This window comes from Thermobia domestica, chromosome 18 (genome assembly GCF_964235325.1).
Source record: "Thermobia domestica chromosome 18, izTheDome1.hap1.1, whole genome shotgun sequence".
NCBI classification, from domain to species: domain Eukaryota; kingdom Metazoa; phylum Arthropoda; class Insecta; order Zygentoma; family Lepismatidae; genus Thermobia; species Thermobia domestica.
In genome coordinates, this window is record NC_137471.1 from 54,106,703 (window position 1) to 54,127,948 (window position 21,246).

Sequence of the window (21,246 nt, forward strand, 5' to 3'; positions counted from 1 at the left end):
ATATATATATATATATATAATTAGCAGTGTTAAACAATATTACCTTTTCACTGAGTCTTCAATGAACTGTTCCAGCTCTATAAATGGATCGTCACATTTGATATAAACAGCCTGCAATAGTTTTTTGGAACGTGGATGTTGCTTCTTGAAAACAGCGTAAGCCAGATGCAATAACACTGTAGAGTCCTTGCCTCCATTAAAGCTAATGAATATTTCTGACGGTTTATATTCCTTAAAGCATTTTTCCAAAATCTGTAAAGAAAAAATTACACATATTTATATATTAAGAGTACGATAACTTCAAGTTATGCTCAATAAAAATACATATATATTACTGAAATCATAATACCAGAAAAAATGAAACCTTCCAGTTTAACGTTTCTCGATTATGCCCTTTAGGCTAAAGGAGATGATGATTAAGGCAAATGAATAATGATGGAAGAATTGTAGTGCAGTCAATATATACATTAACCCGGAAAAAATCATAACAAGCTGAAATTTTGTACATACCTTTGGGAAATTGTATATAACAACATACTAAAAGTCTGGAAATATTCGGTTACGGGTTTGGCTGCCATATTGGAACATGGCCGCCAAATAGTGTTTTTTTTTTTTTTTTTTTTTTTTTTTAATATTAATAATAACTGGTTCTTACTTTAATAGCTATAGCTCACGTTGTATTTCCACTATTGATGTTATTTTTGCTTCTTTCGAATACCAAAGGACTACGCTTATAGACCATGCATCACATTTACCAGTTTACTATACATGCTGGAAGTAATGGAGGGATTTCTTTTTAAAAATCCGAAAAATTTCCCTTCTTCCGATAAGTTTTCTTATACATTAACTCAGAAAAAAATCATAACAAGCTAAAGCTTTGTACATACCTTTGAGAAGGTGTATATAACAACATACTAAAAGTCTGGAAATATCCGGTGACGGGTTTGACCGCCATATTGGAAAATGGCCGACAAATAGTGGTTTTTAAAGGTAATAAGTGGTTTTCACTTTAATAGCTATAATTTACGTTGTATTTCCACTATTGTTATTTTTACTACGAGGGGGAGTCAAATGAAAACCATAATTATTTTTTTAAATATTATTTATTGGTCACACAGGGTACAGAAGTAAATCACTTTTCAACATAGTCCCCTCCTCGTTCAATGCAAGTCCGCCAGCGCTTCGGAAGAGCCTGAATACATGCAGAAAAAAGTCTTTTGGGCGACGGCGCAACCACTCGTGCACTGCGTTGCGTACCTCTTCATCGGAGTGGAACTTCCTGCCGCCACTCCTTGCTCACTTGCTTTGTTTCAGGCTGATGGTAATGCACCCATGTTTCGTCACCAGTGACGATTCGTGACAGGAAGGCATTACCGTCACGTTCAGCACGCCACAAAAGGTCTTCGCATGCATCAACACGTCGCTGTTTCAGTTCAGGCGTTAATTGTCGGGGCACCCATCTTGCAGACACCTATGAAACTGGAGAACATCATTCACAATATGATGTGCCGATCCATGACTAAAAATGTCAATCGGTTTCACACCTTCACTTCGCAAAAACCGAATCACAGAACGCTGCTCCTCGCTGGTGCATGTGGCTAATGGGGCTGCCATTTTGGAACTGTTGTTGCGCCGGTGTTTGTGCATCTGCCGGCTGCTGCCACCTAGGGGACATCCGGCATACTATCGTAAACAGGCATGCCAACTTACAGCTCACTGGCGCCATATGCGGATTTTTATTTCTACTTTTATGGTTTTCAGTTGACTTACCCTCGTACATTTGAATAACAAAGGATTACGCTTACAGACCATATATCACACTTACCAGTTTACTATACATGCCGGAAGTAACGGAGGGATTTTCTTTTTAAAATCCCCAAAACTTCCCTTTTTCCAAATAGTTTTCTTATATATTAGCCCAGAAAAGATCATAACAAGCTGAAATTTTGCACATACCTTAGAGAACGTGTATATAATCATATACTAAAAGTCCTAAAGCATCTGATGAGGATTTGGACGCCATATTGAAACATGGCCGCCGAATAGTGGTTTTTAAAGGTAATAACTGTTTCTGACTATGATAGCTATAATTCACGTAGTATTTGCATTATTGATGTTATTTCCACTTCATTCGAATAACAAAGGACTATTCTTACAGATCACGTATTACACTTACCAGTTTACTCGACACGCCGGAAGTAACGGAGGTTTTTTTTTCTTTTAAATCACCAAAATTTCCCTTCTCAACATTAGTTTTCATATACATATACCTTTGGGAATGAGTGTATAAAAACATACTAAAAGTCCTGAAATATCTGGTAACAGGTTTGGCCGCCAAATAGTGGTTTTTAAAGATAATAACAGGTTCTTACTTTAATAGCTATAACCCACATTGTATTTGCACTATTGATGTTACTTTTAGTTCATTCGAATAACAAAGGACTACGCTTATAGACACTTACTAGTCTATTACCCACACGAGGGAAGTTACGGAGGATTTTTTAAAAATCCGTAAACTTTTCTTCTTCAGATTCCTTTATCTTAATCAGTTAACAATCAATGTTCGAAGGTGGTGGGTGAAAAAGCGACAGAACTTTCTTGGTTACTTTTATATTTCCTCACTTGCTAATGAGACGAAAGGTACAAGCATATCAATATTTTCCGCAATAATTGATACTGGATGTGGCTGTTTGAGAGAGAGTTCTATTGCTGTACGCAAATCTAAGTATGTGCATCTCCAGAGACTCGAAGAACACTGGTGCCAGCAGCCATGAGAGGATTAGAAAGTATCCCAATAAATCTAAATTTGCTCTTCAGATTCACAAAGAACTTCTCTGGAGATGTGAAAACTAGCGTTGAAGAAGTAAATATAACAGTTGGGAAACGTAGTTTGACAGAATGCCTTATTCGCTCTATGTGTAATCAAGGAGTAGTACTTAACTAAGTTTTATTTGTCATCCGATTCTATCACTATGAGTTGAATGAAACTTGAATGTTATGTGTATTATGGTGTATTTAATGTAAGATTAATTGCTACTCTCAGAGGACGAGATTGTTAACTGATTAAGAAAAGGAATCTGAAGAAAAGTTTAAGGATTTAAAAAAAAAAAAAAACTCCGTAACTTCCCTCATGTGTGTAGTAGACTGGTAAGTGTCTGTAAGCGTAGTCCTTTGTTATTCGAATGAACTAAAAGTAACATCAATAGTGCAAATACAGTGTGGGTTATAGCTATTAAAGTGAGAACCTGTTATTATCTTTAAAAACCACTATTTAGCGGCTATTTTCCAATATGACGGCCAAACCTGTAACCGGATATTTCAGGACTTTTAGTATGTTGTTATACACACATTCCCAAAGGTATGTGCAAAATTTCACCTTGTTATGATTTTTTTCTGCGTTAATGTATATGAAAACTAAAGTTGAGAAGAGAAATTTTGGTGATAAAAAAAAAAAAAAAAAAAAAAAGCTTCCGTTACTTTCTGCGGTAAGTGTAATATGTGGTCTGTAAGCGTAGCCCTTTGTTACTCGAATGAAGTGAAAATAACATCAATAATGCAAATACTACGTGAGTTATAGCTATCAAAGTCAGAAACAGTTATTACCTTTAAACACCACTATTCGGCTGCCAAAGCCGTCACCAGATTTTTCACGACTTTTAGTATGTTGTTACATACACCTTTCCAAAAGTATGTGCACAATTTCAGCTTGTTATGATTTTTTTCTGGGTTAATGTAGAAGAAAACTAATAGGAAGATAGGAAATTTTGGGGATTTTTTAAAAGAAATCCCTCCGTTACTTCCCGCATGTGGAGTAAATTGGTAAGTGTAATACGTGGTCTATAAGCGTATTCCTTTGTTATTCGAATGAAGTAAAAGTAACATCAATAGTGTAAATACAATTTGGGTTATAGCTATTAAAGTGAGAACCAGTTATTACCTTTAAAAACAATTCTTTGTCGGCCATTTTCCAATATGGCGGCCAAACCCGTCACCGGATATTTCCGGACTTCTAGTATGTTGTTATATACACGTTCCCAAAAGTATGTTCAAAATTTCAGCTTATGATTTTTTTCCGGGTTTAGCCTTTTTTTTTTTTTTTGTCTAATTTGACTGGACTATTGGTGGAATGAGAAAGTAGGAGAAAACGGAGAAAATGGAAATGACATTTTTGAGTTTTACGTCCCATGGTTATGCCGGTTAGGTTAAAGGAGACGGTGGTGATGAGAAATGAATGAGGTGGTGGAATGAAGAAAGTGGGAGAACCCCGAGAAAACCCATGAGCACGGTGTTTGTCCACTACAGTCCACACGGCGCGAACTGGGATCGAACTAGGGAGCTCAAGCACCGGAAGTGAATGCTTTTTCACTGAGGCATCGCGCTCCCTAGGAGACAACGGGAGTATCCCAAGAAACTCCACGGACACGATGTCCCCCACAAACTTACCTGACCGGGGATCGAACCGGTGATTCCACGCACCAGAGGTAGGCGCTTTACCACTGAGCCATCGTGTCCACTTCATAATATTAGAATCTATGGATTCAAAATGATCTTTTACTTTTCCCAGCTTTCCGAACACTTTGTATTACTTTGAACCCAAAGACATCATTTCTCTTCTGCTTTGAAATGTTAATAGTAACGCATGTGTTTTAATTACATTAGCACAGGACTGTTAACGTTATGGGTTTCGTTTCCGAAACCGGAATCGATTTTTCTAAAAAACCGATTCCGGGCGCAGAATCAAATATTTTTTTTTTTATTATTATTATTATTATTATTATTATTATTATATATGATAAAACTTTTCGGAGTCGGTACCAAGACCAGTTTTCTGAGAAAACTGGTTCCGGGACCGGAATCGAAATTTATTCTTGGAGAAAATCGGTTCTGATTCTGAAATAGAAACCGACAATGAAGTGGAAGTGAAATTACAGAAAAAAGAGAAATAGATTTCGTAGTTAAAGTCCCTTAGGCTAATGGTGTTTATAAATTATGATGTCATGAAGTATCTCAGTTCTTCTTTTGAAATACACTGAATTGTGGTTATGGTTTGTAAACTGAGTTCATATGTGGAAATATATTCTGGTTCTCTACCCGAAGCACACCTAATTACAAACGTTTATTTAGAATCCGAGACCGGAACCCTAAACATTTTCAGTATTGCTATTATTAACAACCATACATTCACCTAATTGATTCCGTGAATCTATTACTTTACTTCGCCGGAGTTTCCTGGTCTGTGTGTGAGATCAAATGAGTGGGAAATATCAATATGAGTTTTCTGCGTTCTATAGCGGATTTGTTTGAACATTTTATTAGGTTCATTACACAGCAAACTTCAATATCTTTTCTTATAATTTATTTATCTATCTTAGCTTACGAAGGTGTTCATTAAAGGTTACCTCTGATCTATTTGCCGTTGACGAAGATACTCGAAATAGGTACAGACATTAGTCTTTCTCTACATAGGAATATCCTATAGCTACAGACTTTTCACATCACTTTATACACTTGTCGAGACCTTGTTTGTAGAAGTCCGCAGTGTGTTCCAGAAGTCAGACCGACTTCAGAAATCAAGTTTCATCGTCTTGGAAATGAGTTCTCTTCAATAATGGTTAGAAAGAGGTGAAATTCAGATTATGCAAGGTCAGGAGAGTCACGAGGATTCATGCCCGCAGGATCGTGCTACTGTCTGGAGAAACATGCGTGTTGTAAGCTGAAGCATTGTCTTGAAGGAGTATAGACAACTTTGGTCAGCACTCCACGCCTCTTTGTTTTGATGCAAGTCCGTAATTTATGCGGCAGTGAAGCATAATATGCCCCTGTAATTGTGGTACCCCTCGCCAAGAAATTCACCATCGCTACACTAGGCTGGTCTCAAAAAACTGTCAGCATGATCTTGCCCGTTGAGGGTTGAGCACAGACCTTCTTTGTAGTTGGTAAGTATGCTTTCATTGTTTTGACTGGGCCTTAGTGATGAACTCATGTTACTATATCTTGAGTTATAAGTCTATTAAGGAAAAGTCCTCCTAGTTTTCGTGATATAGTGTCAAAAGTACCTGGGAGCAAGTGACTAGTTTCTGCATTTGGAAATGTGTCAGTAACCGGGAAACCTATCTTATGCATATGCAAATGCTCATGGATTATTTCTCCATAGACATGTAAAATTTCGGATTCTACATTAACCACAACTAGGTCAAGAGGCCTATCATCGTATCCTATATATAGAACGAACTTACTGAGCATACTTAATTAACCCTTCAATTGGCAAGCATTGATAGCATTACCATTAAAATATTTAGTTTGCTTTTATGGTTGAACCATCTCTTCCTGATCATAATTTCCTAATTTTTAAAAAGTACTTTTGTACTTTGGTTACAAAATACAGGATGTTTATTTCAAAGCAACATTGCCATAAAATAAGTCTTACATGTAGCTACTGAGCAGCATTGCCCTATTATGGTCAAATATCATAAGAATGCTCTCATTAATTAGCAACAGTTTCGTTGAAATATTTTCCTACAAAGCAAGAAACCACAAATAAAAAAAAAAATAAAAATAAAAAAAATCACGGGACGTAGGAGATAAAGCTTCTACAATACTAAATTTGACTGTCCCCTGTTGACGAAGATTAGAAGTATCTAAAGAAGCGACCAGCAAATCATGAATATTGTATGAAAGCAATAATGCTAACTAAATGATCACTGAAGTTATAATTCATGCGAATAACGCAATAGAATGTGATGTTGCTTGAGAGCGACTGTGCCAAATAAAGGGTTAAGATATCAATCGTTGCAAAGAAAAATCCTTTGATTCAAATCTTTTAAAACTTTCAAGATTAAATTCCAGTTTTTTAATTTTTTTTTTTTTTTCGTAGTTATCACTCAGTATTCAATATTCTCGTAGTACTTCCAGTAGCGAAAAAAAAAAAAAAAATAATAATAATAATAATAATAATAATAATAATGAAAGTAAATTTCAAGTGTCAATCAAACCGAACCACAACATGGCACATCACCGTTATCTATTTCCCATATAAGTCTGACTCAGACGAGTCACGGCCGTGTCGTGCATACGAGTTCTACATGGTATAAAATAAACCTCTTTTCAAGTGTAAACGGCTAGCTACGAATATAATACGACTATGGTTTCTACGAAACTGGTTTTATACTTAGATATCATAGTATATTCGAGTCAATACGGAAAAGGAAACGCACAAGTACTTAACGTTTGCTTTTAGCAATCCAGAGGCCTCAGGTTCGATTCAAGAGAGTGACTATCATTAATGAGGTTTTCGTAGGTTTTTTTTTTTTTTTTTTTTTTTTTTTTTTTCAGTTCCATCTAACAGATATTAGAAAGTTACCTATATGCACTCGCCAAGACCTGTACACTTTTCAACCCCCGTTAATATAGTGCGTGTTTGAAAGCAAAATGGCTTTTAAATTGTATTTAAAACTTAGTTTAAACAAGTAAGTATCGTTTCACAGCGTGAAACTAAGTCTTCCAAAGTATGCGAATTCAATACTCAAACTTGAAATAGTGCACGTATAAATACTGGTTGCAATAGAGGAATAAGATCAAAGGCAAAACCTGTTCCTCGGACACTGAATCCATATCAAAAAGCCATTACTCAGTATCCCTTACTGTTTTTGTTCTATGGCGGTAAGGGTTGAAACCAAAGATCGGTTATTTCAACTCCTTCAGGTTCGAATAGAAGACTAAAGGAGGGGACAGAACGTATTCTCGTGACACTAAATCGATCGCAGAAAGCCGCATATTGATATATTTTACCATTTTTTGCTGATACTGAAACCGGAAGTAATATTAAATTTTAACCAGTTTTCATAATGTGTTGCGGATAGTCATGATATCTTGTATTGAGACGCTGAATGGTTTGCAAAACCAAACGCTTCATGCTATTTGTTATCGTTTTCGTTTTATGGCGATAAACGTTGCAACCGGAAATAGCTAATTTTAATCACTTCCGATTTTAATAGAAAATGAACAGAGCACATGGAACTTATTCTTGGGATGCTCAATCGGCCGAAAAAAAAAAAAACTGCATCTTGATAGCAGTTACCGTTTTCCCCCTTCCCTCCCCCCGTTAAAAGCTAATAACATTGAACAATTACATATTTCAGATCTACAATACAAGTTACAACGTCTGTCCTGAAAGTAATGTCAGTGAATTTATTGTGCCGCGACTGTACGTCAGAGCGCGGTCTAACCAGTTGAAACTGGTAGTGGGGGAACCCAGTTAAGCAACGCTCCGTCGCTCAATGTGCTCCGAGCATCCGGAGAGCGACGACGGGCCTGTCTTCGTCGGTCTGAGTTCAACATTTCCCTCACTCGCGTTACATTGTCAGCCGTGGTGGTCCGGCGCGGTCCTCGTCGTCGACTTCTTCCCGGGCTTCCAAAAAGGCCTTGTGCTACTGAAACACTTGCCGATCTGACAGGGCATGTTCTTTGTACGCAGTCTTGATTATACTAACAGTTTCCGTAGCGGTCTTGCCAAGTTTCACGTAAAACTTGATCGCAAATCTTTGTTCTAACGAGCGCTGCATTTTCATTTGCACAAGATCAAAAAACATCCCTCACTGACAGGCCCGTCCTCACTTTCTGGATGCTCGGAGCATACTGAGCGACGGAGCGCTGCTTAGCTGGGTTCAGCCACTACCAGTCTCAACTGGTTAGACCGCGCTCTGACGTACAGTCACATCACAATAAATTCACTGATATTAGTTTCACAACAGACCTTGTAATTCGAAAACTGACAAGTCACATTTGTTACAAAATAAGAGCGGGTCAGGATTGGGAAATTCTGGGCTTTTGGTGCCTATGGTTATATTAGCTCGCCCGTCATGTATGAGGAATGATGTCCCTCGGCGATCACACTGCCCAGGGAATTGGGCAGGAAGAAAGGAAGGAATGAAGAAGGAAGGAAAGCGGCCTAAGACCATTTTGTGAGGTACACTCATGTCCAAAATTATTGTCACATGTCTATAAATATGTTGTTGTAGGAATATAATTTCATATCGAATTCGCCCAGTATTTCTTATAATGTTGGCACGTGTATAATCGGAAAAGACATGTATGTGGCAAATTTCATGTCAAAAGAGCAGTAAATAAGAACAATACAACGAAAATAAAACTTTCTTGTCTATTTAGGAACATTTTGTTTTACTCACTTTAATTTTCGTATTTATATTTTTTTTTCCTATGAAATTTACCACAAATATACATTTTCCGATTATTACACATAGCATCAATATTAAAAATACCCTACGAAATCATTATCAAATTATATTCTTACACGACAGTTATAGATATGCGACAATTATTTTGGACATGAGTGTACCTGGCATTTCCCTGGTGTCAATTAGGAAAATCTCACTCAGGATGGTGGGCTTGAAAAATCTTTTGAACTTTTTCGACCGAGTATCCTCATCTGCAATCGAACCCGAGATCACTCGCACCAAAGGCGAGAGCGTTAGTGACTACGCTACGCGGAGTCACTCAACTAAAAATGGTACTGTGTCACAAACATTCGTAAACATCAAATTTTTTAAGACCTCTACAATAGTAACAACGCAAGCAAGACGAACCTGTTAATGCACATCGAAGCACTCTAGTGTCAAACATTATTACCAACATATGATGTATTTCTAACAAGTAGAGAAAATGTTACAAGGGATTGAAAATTTAACTTTCTTTGAAAAGTTTTGTTTCGAAAAATTGCTTAATTTAAGTATCACATTCGATCACATAGATGGTTTACAATAAACGTAAATATTATAATGACGTTTATATCAATTTGATATTTCAACCCATGCCGGAGATACGAAAAACATAAATAGAGATTGCTTTACAGCTAAAAGCTAAGAGTCGTATGAACTATTGTTTTAAAAAAAAAAAATCTTGCAAAATAAACTGAAATTAAATGTTTCAGTTTAACGTCCCACGATTATGCCCTTTAGGCTAAGGATGACGATGATTAAGACAAATGAATGATGATGGAAGAATTGGTCAAATAAAAAAGTGGGAGGAAACGGGAACACCCCGAGAAAACCCACGGACACGATGTTGTCCACCACAAACTTATTTACCCGGAGATCGGGCGGGGACCTCACGCACCAGAGGTAAACCCTCTATCAGTGAGCCACCGCGTTCCCTAAAGATTCTTGCATATGCTTCTATAACATTACATCAATAGTTTTGTGTTCATAATTACAATAGTTCTACAATTTCATAATGTTACGTAGTGTTGCAAACTTTACCAGTATTCATCATATCTCCGGAACGGATTGAGATATCAAATTGCTGTAAATTGCATTATAATCTTTACGTTTATTGTGAACCACCTATGTGCTTGGATATCTACATACCTTCTAGAAATTAAACCTTTGGAAGAAATCAAATTTTAAGTCCCTTGTAACTTTGTTCCTACTTGCTAGCAATAGATCAAATCATGTTTATAGTATTCGCCTCTAAGGTATTTCCAATGTGCAATGATAAATGCGTCTTGCGTGTGTTATTACAGTTGTAGAGGCCTCCAAAATTTTGATATTTACAGGTGTTTGTGATATTGTGCAGTCCTTAGTTTGTAACACTGAAAAATAAGTGTGGCAATGGTAAATTTGCGTTCAACATATAGATCTAAAATATTTAATAACCTGGCGTAATGCCATTTAAAAACAACATAATTTCACGTTAGGCTGGCAGGATTGTTAATTTAATGGAATTGCAGTATATCTCATACAATGTCCTTCTGTTGTTATTTGTACGTTAGAAAATTTCATTGATTTTCATCAATTAGTTCAAAAGTTACAAAGTTGTTTCAAGATAAATGGTCCACCATATATTCCTTTTGCCAATTTATTTTAATATTATTGGCGATTACTTCTCCTATAAACTTTCTATTCTGCCTTATCTCCATTATATTCTCATGCTTTTGATACCGTGTTACCCCCAAAATAAGACCTAGCCTTATTAATATTTTGCCCAAAAAACGCATTGAACCAAACAGAGTGCATTTATTTATTTATTTATTTATTTATTTATTTATTTATTTATTTATTTATTTATTTGTTATTACAGAGGTTGTTCAGCCTAGGTTTGGCAGATTTCGTTCCTTTCCCCTCCCGGGCAGAATGGACTCACCCGACCTGGTTCGTGGCGTCATGCAGTGTTGTGCAGTGGCTTCCTGGGAACGGAGTTGTTTTTCCGCGCGGACGACAATAAAACACGTTGTGAGTGTTGTGTTAAACTTGTTTCCAAGTATGTGGATTTCCGCTCAGTGACCAAAATGTCGCCCAAACTAAGCCGGTTTTGGGAAGGCTATGTTGCGGCTCTTTATGATGCCCACTTTAGTGTTTCTGTCATTAGAAAACAGTGCAAGAAGAATGGTTGCAACATCAGTTTAAGTGGAAATAAAAAATGTTACTAAAAAGTACAAGGGCAACGAAGCTCCACCATTTGGAACACCAAAGAAGCTGCCTAGGAAGCGGGAATGCACCAAGGCCACCTCCAGCATGCAGAGGAAACTTCGCAAAATGGCAATGCAAGAAAATCCGCCAACACAAAGGTGTATGGCTAATCGTCTTGACGTGTCTTTGGGGACTGTGAGCCGGACGTTACACCATCAACTCAAGTTGGAAAAAGTCATGAAAGCTCGCGGCCATCTTCTCACGGATGCCCATCAAAAGGAACGAAAGTGTAACGCCCGGAAGCTGTACGAACGGCATCTGGCAAAACAAAGGTAGATGTACGTCGTAACGCTCGATGAAGCATGGATTTACCTTTCCGACTACGGCAAACCGAGAGCCATCATGTACCGAGAGAAAGGCGCCAAGAACTTCGGAAGGTGAGTCCGTGTCTGTAAAGAATCCTTCCCAAAAGGGTTCGTGGTCGTTACTGGCTACTGTTACCGAGGTAAACTGAAGATTCGTCGGGTGGCGAAGAACTGCAAAATAAATTCGCAGTATTTTCAGGAGCAGATCATGCGGTCGATCTACGAGCATGAGATTCCAACAATGTACGGAAATGACGCCAATCTGGTGCGCATTCACATGGACAAGGCCTGATCACATACCTCACGATCGTCCCTCGCATTCTACAGGAAGATGGAGGAGGCAAGTGATATACAGATAATACCTTTTAATGAGGTACCTGTTAAATCTCCAGATGCAAGTCCTATGGACTATTGTGGATTTGGATTGCTAAAGCGGGCTTTGGGAAAACGGCGCGTAACAACTGTGGAAGGATTTTGGAAAGCTGTGCAAAGGGAATGGGACAAGTTTCCCTTCTCAGTTCTTCAGAGAAGCCTATTACAGTGGAAATTACGCTGTCGGGCTATTGTTAGGAACCAAGGGAAACACATCGAGCATTTACGGATCTGGCGCCATGGATTCTTCTAAATTTTTAGGTAAGTCGAAATTGGCTAAATGTAGACTGAACAACCTCTGTACTCGTATTTTCTTGATGAAATGTTAAAAGAACATTTTTGAATAAGTTTATGAAGAACTCACATTAGGGTATGACTTATACTATAACCTATACGATAGGACTTATCTTTTATTTATGGGGTGTATATTTATTGTTTCTGTTTCTCAATAATTTATATTTTTTAATTTTTATCTTGTATTACACAAGTTTTTCTCTGTATTTACTGTTTCTTTGTTCTTCTACACTCTTACCGACTTACTCGTCCTATTAGTTTTATCTTCCTCTACTAAGCTCCCATCTACCTTCAGGCTGGTATAACTATTCAACATGAGCATGAATTTGAACATGGCGCACATGTGAAACTGGTAACACTACCATGTGACCATAACTTAAAATACGGCGTTTACCTGGAACTGATAACATTATCATGTGACCGACCATGAATTCCAACATGGTGCTCATTTGGGATTGTAAAGGTAACCAAGAAAGTTCTGTTCCTTTTTCACCCACCTTCTTCGAACATCGATATGTCACCTAAGACGCACCTGGAAGATCAAAAATAGTCCCAATCGAACTGACGTCCTCTAAGGTGATTGTCCAAGGAATGGAAAAGGTATTAATCGGACGGTACAATGTCTGGGGAGTATGCGGATCCAATAGTATTTTCCATCCAGGGCATAGAATGGTAGCAACATGGGGCTTAGCGTTGTCCTGTAAACAGGAGGACTCCTTCTCGATTCAGAAGTGCTGGCTCCAAAATTTTTAATTTTTCTTAAACACGGCTCAACTGCTGACAGTACACAGTTGCATTGATGCTCTGACCAGCTGGTAGCAGTTCCCGATACATGATGCCGCGAGCAGTCCACCAAACACATAGGAGGACCTTCTTCTGGTGTAGTGCTGGTTTCGGCTGTTTTGAAACCGGTTCATGGAATGCTAACTAATGGTGACGGCACCGTAGATCTTCGTACAGGACCCACTTTTCATCACCCTGTCCAGAAATGGCTCCTTCCTCAGACGAGACAGGAAAGAAACACAGGTGTCTGCTCACATTGCCTTCTGGCCCGGAATCAAATCATGTGGGATCCATCGACCCAACTTGTAGTGCTTCCCAAGTTGATGGAAGTTCTGCCGAATGGTTTCTCCACTCACACTTAATTGGAGTCCCAGTTCCTCTCACACGTCTGATCACTGTTCGCACCAATTGCTGCCTGAAGATCTTCATTTTGTACAAGTATTAGTCTTTCGCCACGTAGTGTGTCTTCGAGTGTTTCGTCAACGTCCTTAAGCTTGTTAAACCACCGCTGCACTGTCCGCGTAGTAACGACACCTTCACCAAACGCCTGGCATATCTTCCGCCCCGCTGTAGCGGCGTTTGACTCCAGTTTGAACTCGTACAGCATACACGCCCTTATGACGCTCTGTGGAGGTCCCATGTTCACTCTGTCCTTACGCAAGTTCACGGTGTAACTGAACTGCCACAACCAAGTAGTATGTTGCATATACCCACAGCAACAACTGACCTTCGCTTTATTTCCATTCGCATTCAACTCACAGTGTGAGAGCCAATGGAACACATACCTCCACAAAAAGCGACATAACTTTCTTGGTTACCTTTATAGTAACACTATCACGTGACCATTAATTCCTACTGGCGCCAACTTGTACCTTCACACTTTTTTCCTATTCTTTTAGTTTCCTTTTAACCCTAGCCGGGACCGGTATCGTGGTCCTGTAATCCAGCTTTCGTAGAGGATATATAATGAAGTGGGGAACGGCCTATACCAAACGGGGTGATCTTGCATGATGGCCTATGCACCCGTCAACTGCATCGAATTTAAACTCTGGTCGTGGTACAGACTTCACGTTAATAACCTCTGGATTACATAAGGACGTAAAACGAATGCGAATCTTTTCACCTTACTTCTTTCCCATTTTATCTAATGAAGCATTTAAGCGAAAGTGTTTACAGTGATCTTTCTGGTGTACGTGTTTTCATTATTTTCTCGTAATCAATTATATATTCTGAATAAGAAAATGAGAAATAAAATGTGCTAAGTAACGGTGGGAGTGTGAAGTAAAAGTATATTGACTATTGTTCGTGATTTTTGGGCACGTTAGTCTCGAGCTGACATTTACGCCTAGGAACAAGGTTCACACTGAAGTTGTGATATTGATTTCCCTGAATTTCCATAACTGAGTAAGTAAATTCTCGTGACCTGTGTCACTGCGAACACTATCATTTATGGTATAATTTAGAAATATATATTTAATTGGTCTCCACACCATCCCCAATGCTGATATTGAGAATACTTTTTTAAATACAAGGTAAGCTTACTTTCTTACTGTCACTACCGTACTTAAAATGAGTCAAACTTCCTATAATTGCAATACAATAAAACACTAGTACTAAGCAATAATTATATTAAGGGTATCTTGAATACCTCGGCATTCTGAATACATTCATAAAGAAGTATATATATATATATATATATATATATATATATATATAATTCATCCTATCTTTTTGATTATTTAATACCAACAGATATGTATTTTTTTTCTGTAGCATTTGAACTTTTGATCTGATTTGTTCTTTCCTCAAAGCTTTAGGTTCGATTTGATTTGATCTTTGAGTTTACTGTTCCTTTCAGTGAGCTATATAAGATAGGTCTACAACTCAACGTGGGATCCGAACTACATGAGCTCTCGCCGGGAATCGAACTCGGGTCTCCCACGCCAAAGGCGATTAGCCACGAGGAGCTCGGAAAGCTTGAAATTTAAACATCTTTCGACGCATCTCAAGCGTCTTTATTTCGGAACACAATTTTCTAAGCGATATATTTTGAGGTGTTGTTTACACTGCTGTGGGCAGCTTTTTTTTTTTTAAAAAAAAAAAAAGAAAAAACTCATATGAAAAATAAGATTTTCCTGCCTTTTAAGAACAGTGTGAGCGCTGAGGAAAGTCTGTCTATACGCACACTGTTTTGGAATGGGATCTTTTGGATTCAGCGGTAGCTTGAGAGAACTTGGTAGTAGATGTCGAATATACCATAAAGCCTTAACTTGGGGTACGCAGACCAAATGTGCTGCTGGTCCCTGTTAACTTCTGTAGTATTTCGCCGACGTGTTGATTTTCAGTTTGCTGTTGTATAGCCAACCATCAACAGGAAACCATTTGGTAAAACTTAGTACTGGTTGGAAAAAGCTTCATGGCTTTCCCGATTTGCCAATGTACTTAATGCTCAAATTTTGGCACACCAATGACTGTTGTATGAAATTGTTTGAACTGATTTATTTTCCTAAAAGTGGTCGGACTACTGGCGCATCCATTGCTTTTGCACTGTTCCTGAATGTCGAAAACTGAAATTTAGCGTCGAAAACTGCCACTTCATAATCCTCTCAATCTCGATTTACTTTCGGAGGATGAGTAAAAATAGTAAATTCATCCTAACAGCAATGCAGTACCACTTTCCGTTAGCAAAGCTGCTTGGCCTTGCCAGATCAGTCCACTCGGCGAACAAGGATATGAACGATTGAAATTGGCCAGTTGTACGCGACTCAGCCACCTGTACTTAATGTGGACGTAATTCCATTTTCATTATTTCCTTTACACAAAGAAATATTCAAAAATTATTATGTGTGTTTCACTTCTTGTTTCAAAAATATATCAATATTTTGAATATTACAAGTGCTGTTCCTCAAACGCTTTGGCAAGATTGAAATAAGGAAGTCTGTTTTAGAACCCCCAAACGGTATTTGACACCAATCACTTCAATGTAGGTTTCCTGATATTAATATCTTATTTGTTTAAATTCGGACTTTTGATTCAGATCAATAAATAATACAGTGTCCCATAAAGAGGATTACACTGTTCGAATGTTAATACGAGAGACGGTATTAAAGATAACCTGATCAAATTTGTTGTTATTATTTGGAGCTCTCATGACTACTATGCGTAGCCACTCATTTGTTTTTGTTTTCTTTCCCATTCATTTGTTTTGTTCGTCTTTAATTTTCAGTTCAGTTGCTAGTATCGACAAGTAATTGACAAGATGTCTGTGGAACCCTTCCTTTGAGGAACGAAACTGGATTTTAAAAAATTTCTGGAAATGTGAGAACATGAAAAAGATGCAGAGATGATGGCGCACAAATGTTGATACTGCGCCACCGCACGTGTAACAATTACATTACGTGACAAGATTGAGAGGGAAGAAACTGTGCGATCTGAAGAAGAGACGGTATGGCAGAAAGAAATCAGTAACGGACAAAAGAGGGGTGGAAGCAGTGTTACGAAATTTCACAAGATCTCCTCATAAGTCCATACGGCAAGCTTCGTGTGAATTATGTGTAAGCAAATCAAGTGTTCATCGCATTTTAAAGCAAGCGAAGTGGAAACCCTACATTCCCAGGCTGCTTCACACAATCAATCAAGACGATTCCAATTGGCTCCTCCTATTTTAGACATGGATTTGCGATAATGAACAGTGGATTGATTTAATTGTTTGATCTGATGAGGCGATTTTCCAATTGAATGAAACCATCAATCGACACAACGTGTGTACTGGGCAAGAGATAATCCCCATGTTATGGAAGAACGAGCTGTTAATTTTCTTAGGTTATCAGTGTGGTGTGGTATGTTTGCAAGAGGTCTTGTCGGGCCATTCTTTTTTAAAAGAACAGTGATAGGTGTAAAGTACCTTACCACGTTGCAAGAAAAATTGTGCCAAGATGAAGATTTGTTTTCTAAAAAAAGACAGCGCACCGCCACATTACCATTGAGATGTGCGGCAATCCCAGATGAAACATTTGTTGAGAGGTGGATAGGCGGATGAGGAAGTGTCGAGTATCCATCCAGATCTCCCAATCTAACGCCGTCAGACTTCTTTCTGTAAGGAACTCTGAAGTGCACTATCTATGCCATAAAACCACGTACGCTGGAGAGGTGATTGAGACTGCATGTGAACCAATTCCAAGGAAAATCATGTCACAAGTTTATCGGTCTGGTCCACAGCACTGCCGACAATGTATTGCTACCAACGGAGGACATTTTGAACATATTTCACATTAGAACATCATCAGTAATGTTTTAAATATCTTTGTGAAAGTTTAGTTTGTTTGAGTTATTAAAGTTCAAGTATAAACCCCCTTTATGGGACACCCTACACTTTTTTTCAAGACTTCTTCCAACAGACACCATTGATTTAAAATGATACATGAAAATCATATTGCACAACTGTGTTTTTAATAGTAATAGTAATTCTTGGATAATTTAAGAATACAATCTGCTTTAACCTAAAATGAAAATAATCAATCAAATCACACCCATATGAAATTTTTTCCGAGCTCCCTTTTGGCTAAGTGGTTACTGTATCCGCCTTTGGTGTGGGTTCGATTCCTGGTGGGATTCGGATCATGTGGTTCGGATTTCACGTTAAGCCTCACTTCTGAAAGGGACGTTAAACTGAAAACCAAATTAAATCAAAATATTTTTCAATTTATCTCCCTTATAAATTAACGAATATGAATTTAAGAAAAAAAAACTAGAAAAGCACAAAATTCTACGAAGTTTATTTTAATAAGTCCTTTCCTAATTTAATCTGAAAAGACACCATTTTCAACACTTTCTTTCTGTGTACAATTTTGATTTACTTTAAGACAGATTTAAAGGAAGTACAAAATTATGGATTTATTTTAGACAGATTCACAAGAAGTACAAAATCATGAGTCTGTTTGAGGACTGATTCGCAGTAAGTGAAAAATCATAGGTTCATTTTACGAATGATTCACAGGATGGATGCACAAAATTATGATATTTTAAGACTGATTCGCAGCAAGTGAAAAACCATGGGTTTATTTTACGACTGATTTACAGGAAGTACAAAATTATACGTTTACTTTCCGATTGATTTAAAGAAGTACAAACTCAAGGGCTTATTTTAGAACTGATTCACAAGAAGTACAAAATAACTAAGAAATTTGAGATTTACACACACAGGGTGTTCGCAAACAACACCAAAAACTTTTGAGAAATTAATCATCACACAGAAAAGTAAAAGAAAAATTATAGACCAACTTGACTACATAAACGTATCATTTAGGAGTTATAGTCCGCCGAAAATTGGTAATAACAACACAATAAAAGATCACAAGTCGAGAAGGAATTGTCAAATCAAGGACACGTAAAAGCATATTATTTTGAGCCTAGATTTCATTAATGCACTAGTGGATGTGGAACAGGGGAGGAACATGGTTAGCCTCGAAGCACAGAATAAAATTCATAAGTTTTAGAAACGAAAAATGATAGACATACTGCATTAAAATCTAGTATACAAATCATATCCACTGGTGCACTACTGGAAAAAATGAAATGGAATCTTTGAGTTTTACGTCCCACGATTATGCCGGTTAGGCTAAAGGAGACGGTGATGATGAGTAATAAATGAATTGATGGAATGAAGAAAGTAGGAGGAAACGGGAGAACCCCGAGGAAACCCACGCACACGGGTATATTACTGGAATCTAGGCTTAAAATAACCACTATGTTCTTTTATTCGACTACATCCGACATTTCCTTATTGAGTTATGATCCTTTTCATATCTTTTTGACCCATTTTCGGTGGGTTGTTACTTGGAAATGATTCACTTGCGCATCGCTGTTGATCTATAATCTTTTCGCATTATCGTGTGAGGATTCACTTCACACAGTTTCTGTATATTAAACGATTATGAAAACAAACAAGTGCGTACCTCTATCGCATTTTTGACAGCGTCAGCAAGCTCACGGGAAGATGAATTTAAAAGACCATACACCTTTTCCGCTGCCTGGCTAACTGGATCTTGGTCACATTTCACAATGGCACCCTTCGGAAGTTCCTTTCGCAGAAATCGTTCGGCTTCATCCACGTCCCTTTTGCTCGTTGATTCCATCGTCAACTTGGTAAGGTAGGAACAGTTCCCTATAGCTGGGTAAGAACCAAAAGTCACAGTTCCTTTAAACTTTTCCACAGCACGGTTCAAAGCAGGAACTAACCCCACTTCACCTTCATATACATATAATTCATGGGTGTAAAAACCACCACCAGTATTTCTAAACACATCCTCCAAAAGCAGAAACTGCTCCTCAATATAATTCGGAATTCCAGGAAATATATACACATTGGCAACATTAATAACGGGGAAAGTATGTACAAACGAGTTTGGATTTACTCTCTTCTTTTTACAATACAGTAATTTGGAAGATTCTGGAACATAAGCCATTTTGAGAGCTGGATTGGAACTTACATCAGTTTTACTTCCTGAATAAAAACGACTGAGAACTTCCACAATTTCTTTATTTAAAACTAGCTGTTCATTAAAAGCTTTAGCTACGCCTAAATACGTTACATCATCATGGGTAGGTCCAATACCACCAGAGGTTATTACGAAGTCGTAGTTTTTGGAGAAAGAACTCACTTCGTCAGCTATCTCGCTTACGACATCACGTACTACAGAGATTTTAACCACTGTCACGCCCCAAGAATGAAGAGTCTTACACAGGAAATGAGAATTCGTATCGACTGTTTGGGCTTTCAAAATTTCGTCACCAATAATAATAATGCCGGCAGTACGGGTGGACATCTTTACGTTTTCTTCTTTTCCCTACCACCTATTTATATTCCTAAAAATTTGAAAAGAGAAGGAGTAAATGCATTAAAAGTTCTGACCACTTTTCACTACTGACTACAGCGTGACAGAGAAGACTACAGATTTGCAGCAGGAAAACATATTAACTACTCTTTCACTCTTATGAGTAGTACAAGCACAATGCCAAACAGAGTACAATACATCGCAACGGTTACTAAGGTTGCAAGAAAAGAGGTTAATATACGCAACTAGAAGCGACAGCCAGCAATTATTAAGTACTAGGTCGGTGTGGTGGGACTCCATTCCATGTTTATGAACATCTAAAAGATTTCTTTATTTATATAGTGTATATTTCGTAGACTTTGCGTTAAAAGAAAAAATGACCTATCATATCGACTGATGAGCTCCTTCATGGCTAAGCGGTCAGCGCACGTGCCTTTGGTGTAGGAGACCCGGCTTCGATTCCGGGTGGGAGCTATGGTTCGATTCCACGTTAATCAGTAGGTCTCGTCTCAAATAGCCTCGCTGCTGAAAGGGACGTTAAACTCAAAATCAACTCAACTCAATACCGACTGATACTACGTACGGTAAATTCTACCTAAATCTGTAATGAAAGTACTATGGTTAATTATCCTAATTAACAATAAGTAGTTATTCAAATATTTCTCTGCATTATGACAAAACTCCCAAAGAATCTAATTCTATTATTTTTAATTTCTGTGTACAACTATTACGTATTCGCCCTCCCCCGAAAAAAATAAAACACTTAAAATTTATTGATCTACTTAAAAAACTGTTTTCAAAATATATGAAAAAAATCACAAATTTCTACTATTTACTTAAAGACATAAGCTGACTCATTTTAAATCAAACTATCAAAAGAGATAAGTGAAACGCATTTAATTAATTACATCTGTAAAAAATATTCTTGTACGGTTTCAACCACTTATCCTGTGGCCTTGTTCACCACCTTAAGTAACATAAATGAAGATCGAATCAATTTATATAGACACATTTTGCAGTTTAAGTGCAAGGGCTCTGAAGCAATAGCAAGATCCTCTTGAACAAGAACTTTGGATAGATGCCCTTTACTTTGTAGATATTGAGGAACTCCATGCGGTGTCTGAATAAGTGTATTCTATCTTACATAGAGTTCCTCAATATTTGCAAAGTAAACGA

General features: G+C 37.7%; 1 protein-coding gene across 3 annotated transcripts in view; it reads right to left on the reverse strand.

Annotated features, from left to right (window-relative positions):
• The window catches only part of LOC145675934 (bifunctional FAD diphosphatase/FAD synthase-like), a 199,128-nt gene that overhangs the window by 165,711 nt on the left and 12,171 nt on the right, over window positions 1-21,246 (reverse strand). For all 3 annotated transcript variants that reach the window (XM_081746746.1, XM_081746745.1, XM_081746747.1), the window contains exons 2-3: window positions 19,192-20,101; window positions 44-252 (exon numbers count right to left, since the gene is read on the reverse strand). In XM_081746746.1, the coding sequence (XP_081602872.1) occupies window positions 44-252; window positions 19,192-20,061 (1,079 nt within the window). In that variant the 5' untranslated portion in view covers window positions 20,062-20,101. The remainder of the gene's footprint in view (window positions 1-43; window positions 253-19,191; window positions 20,102-21,246) is intronic.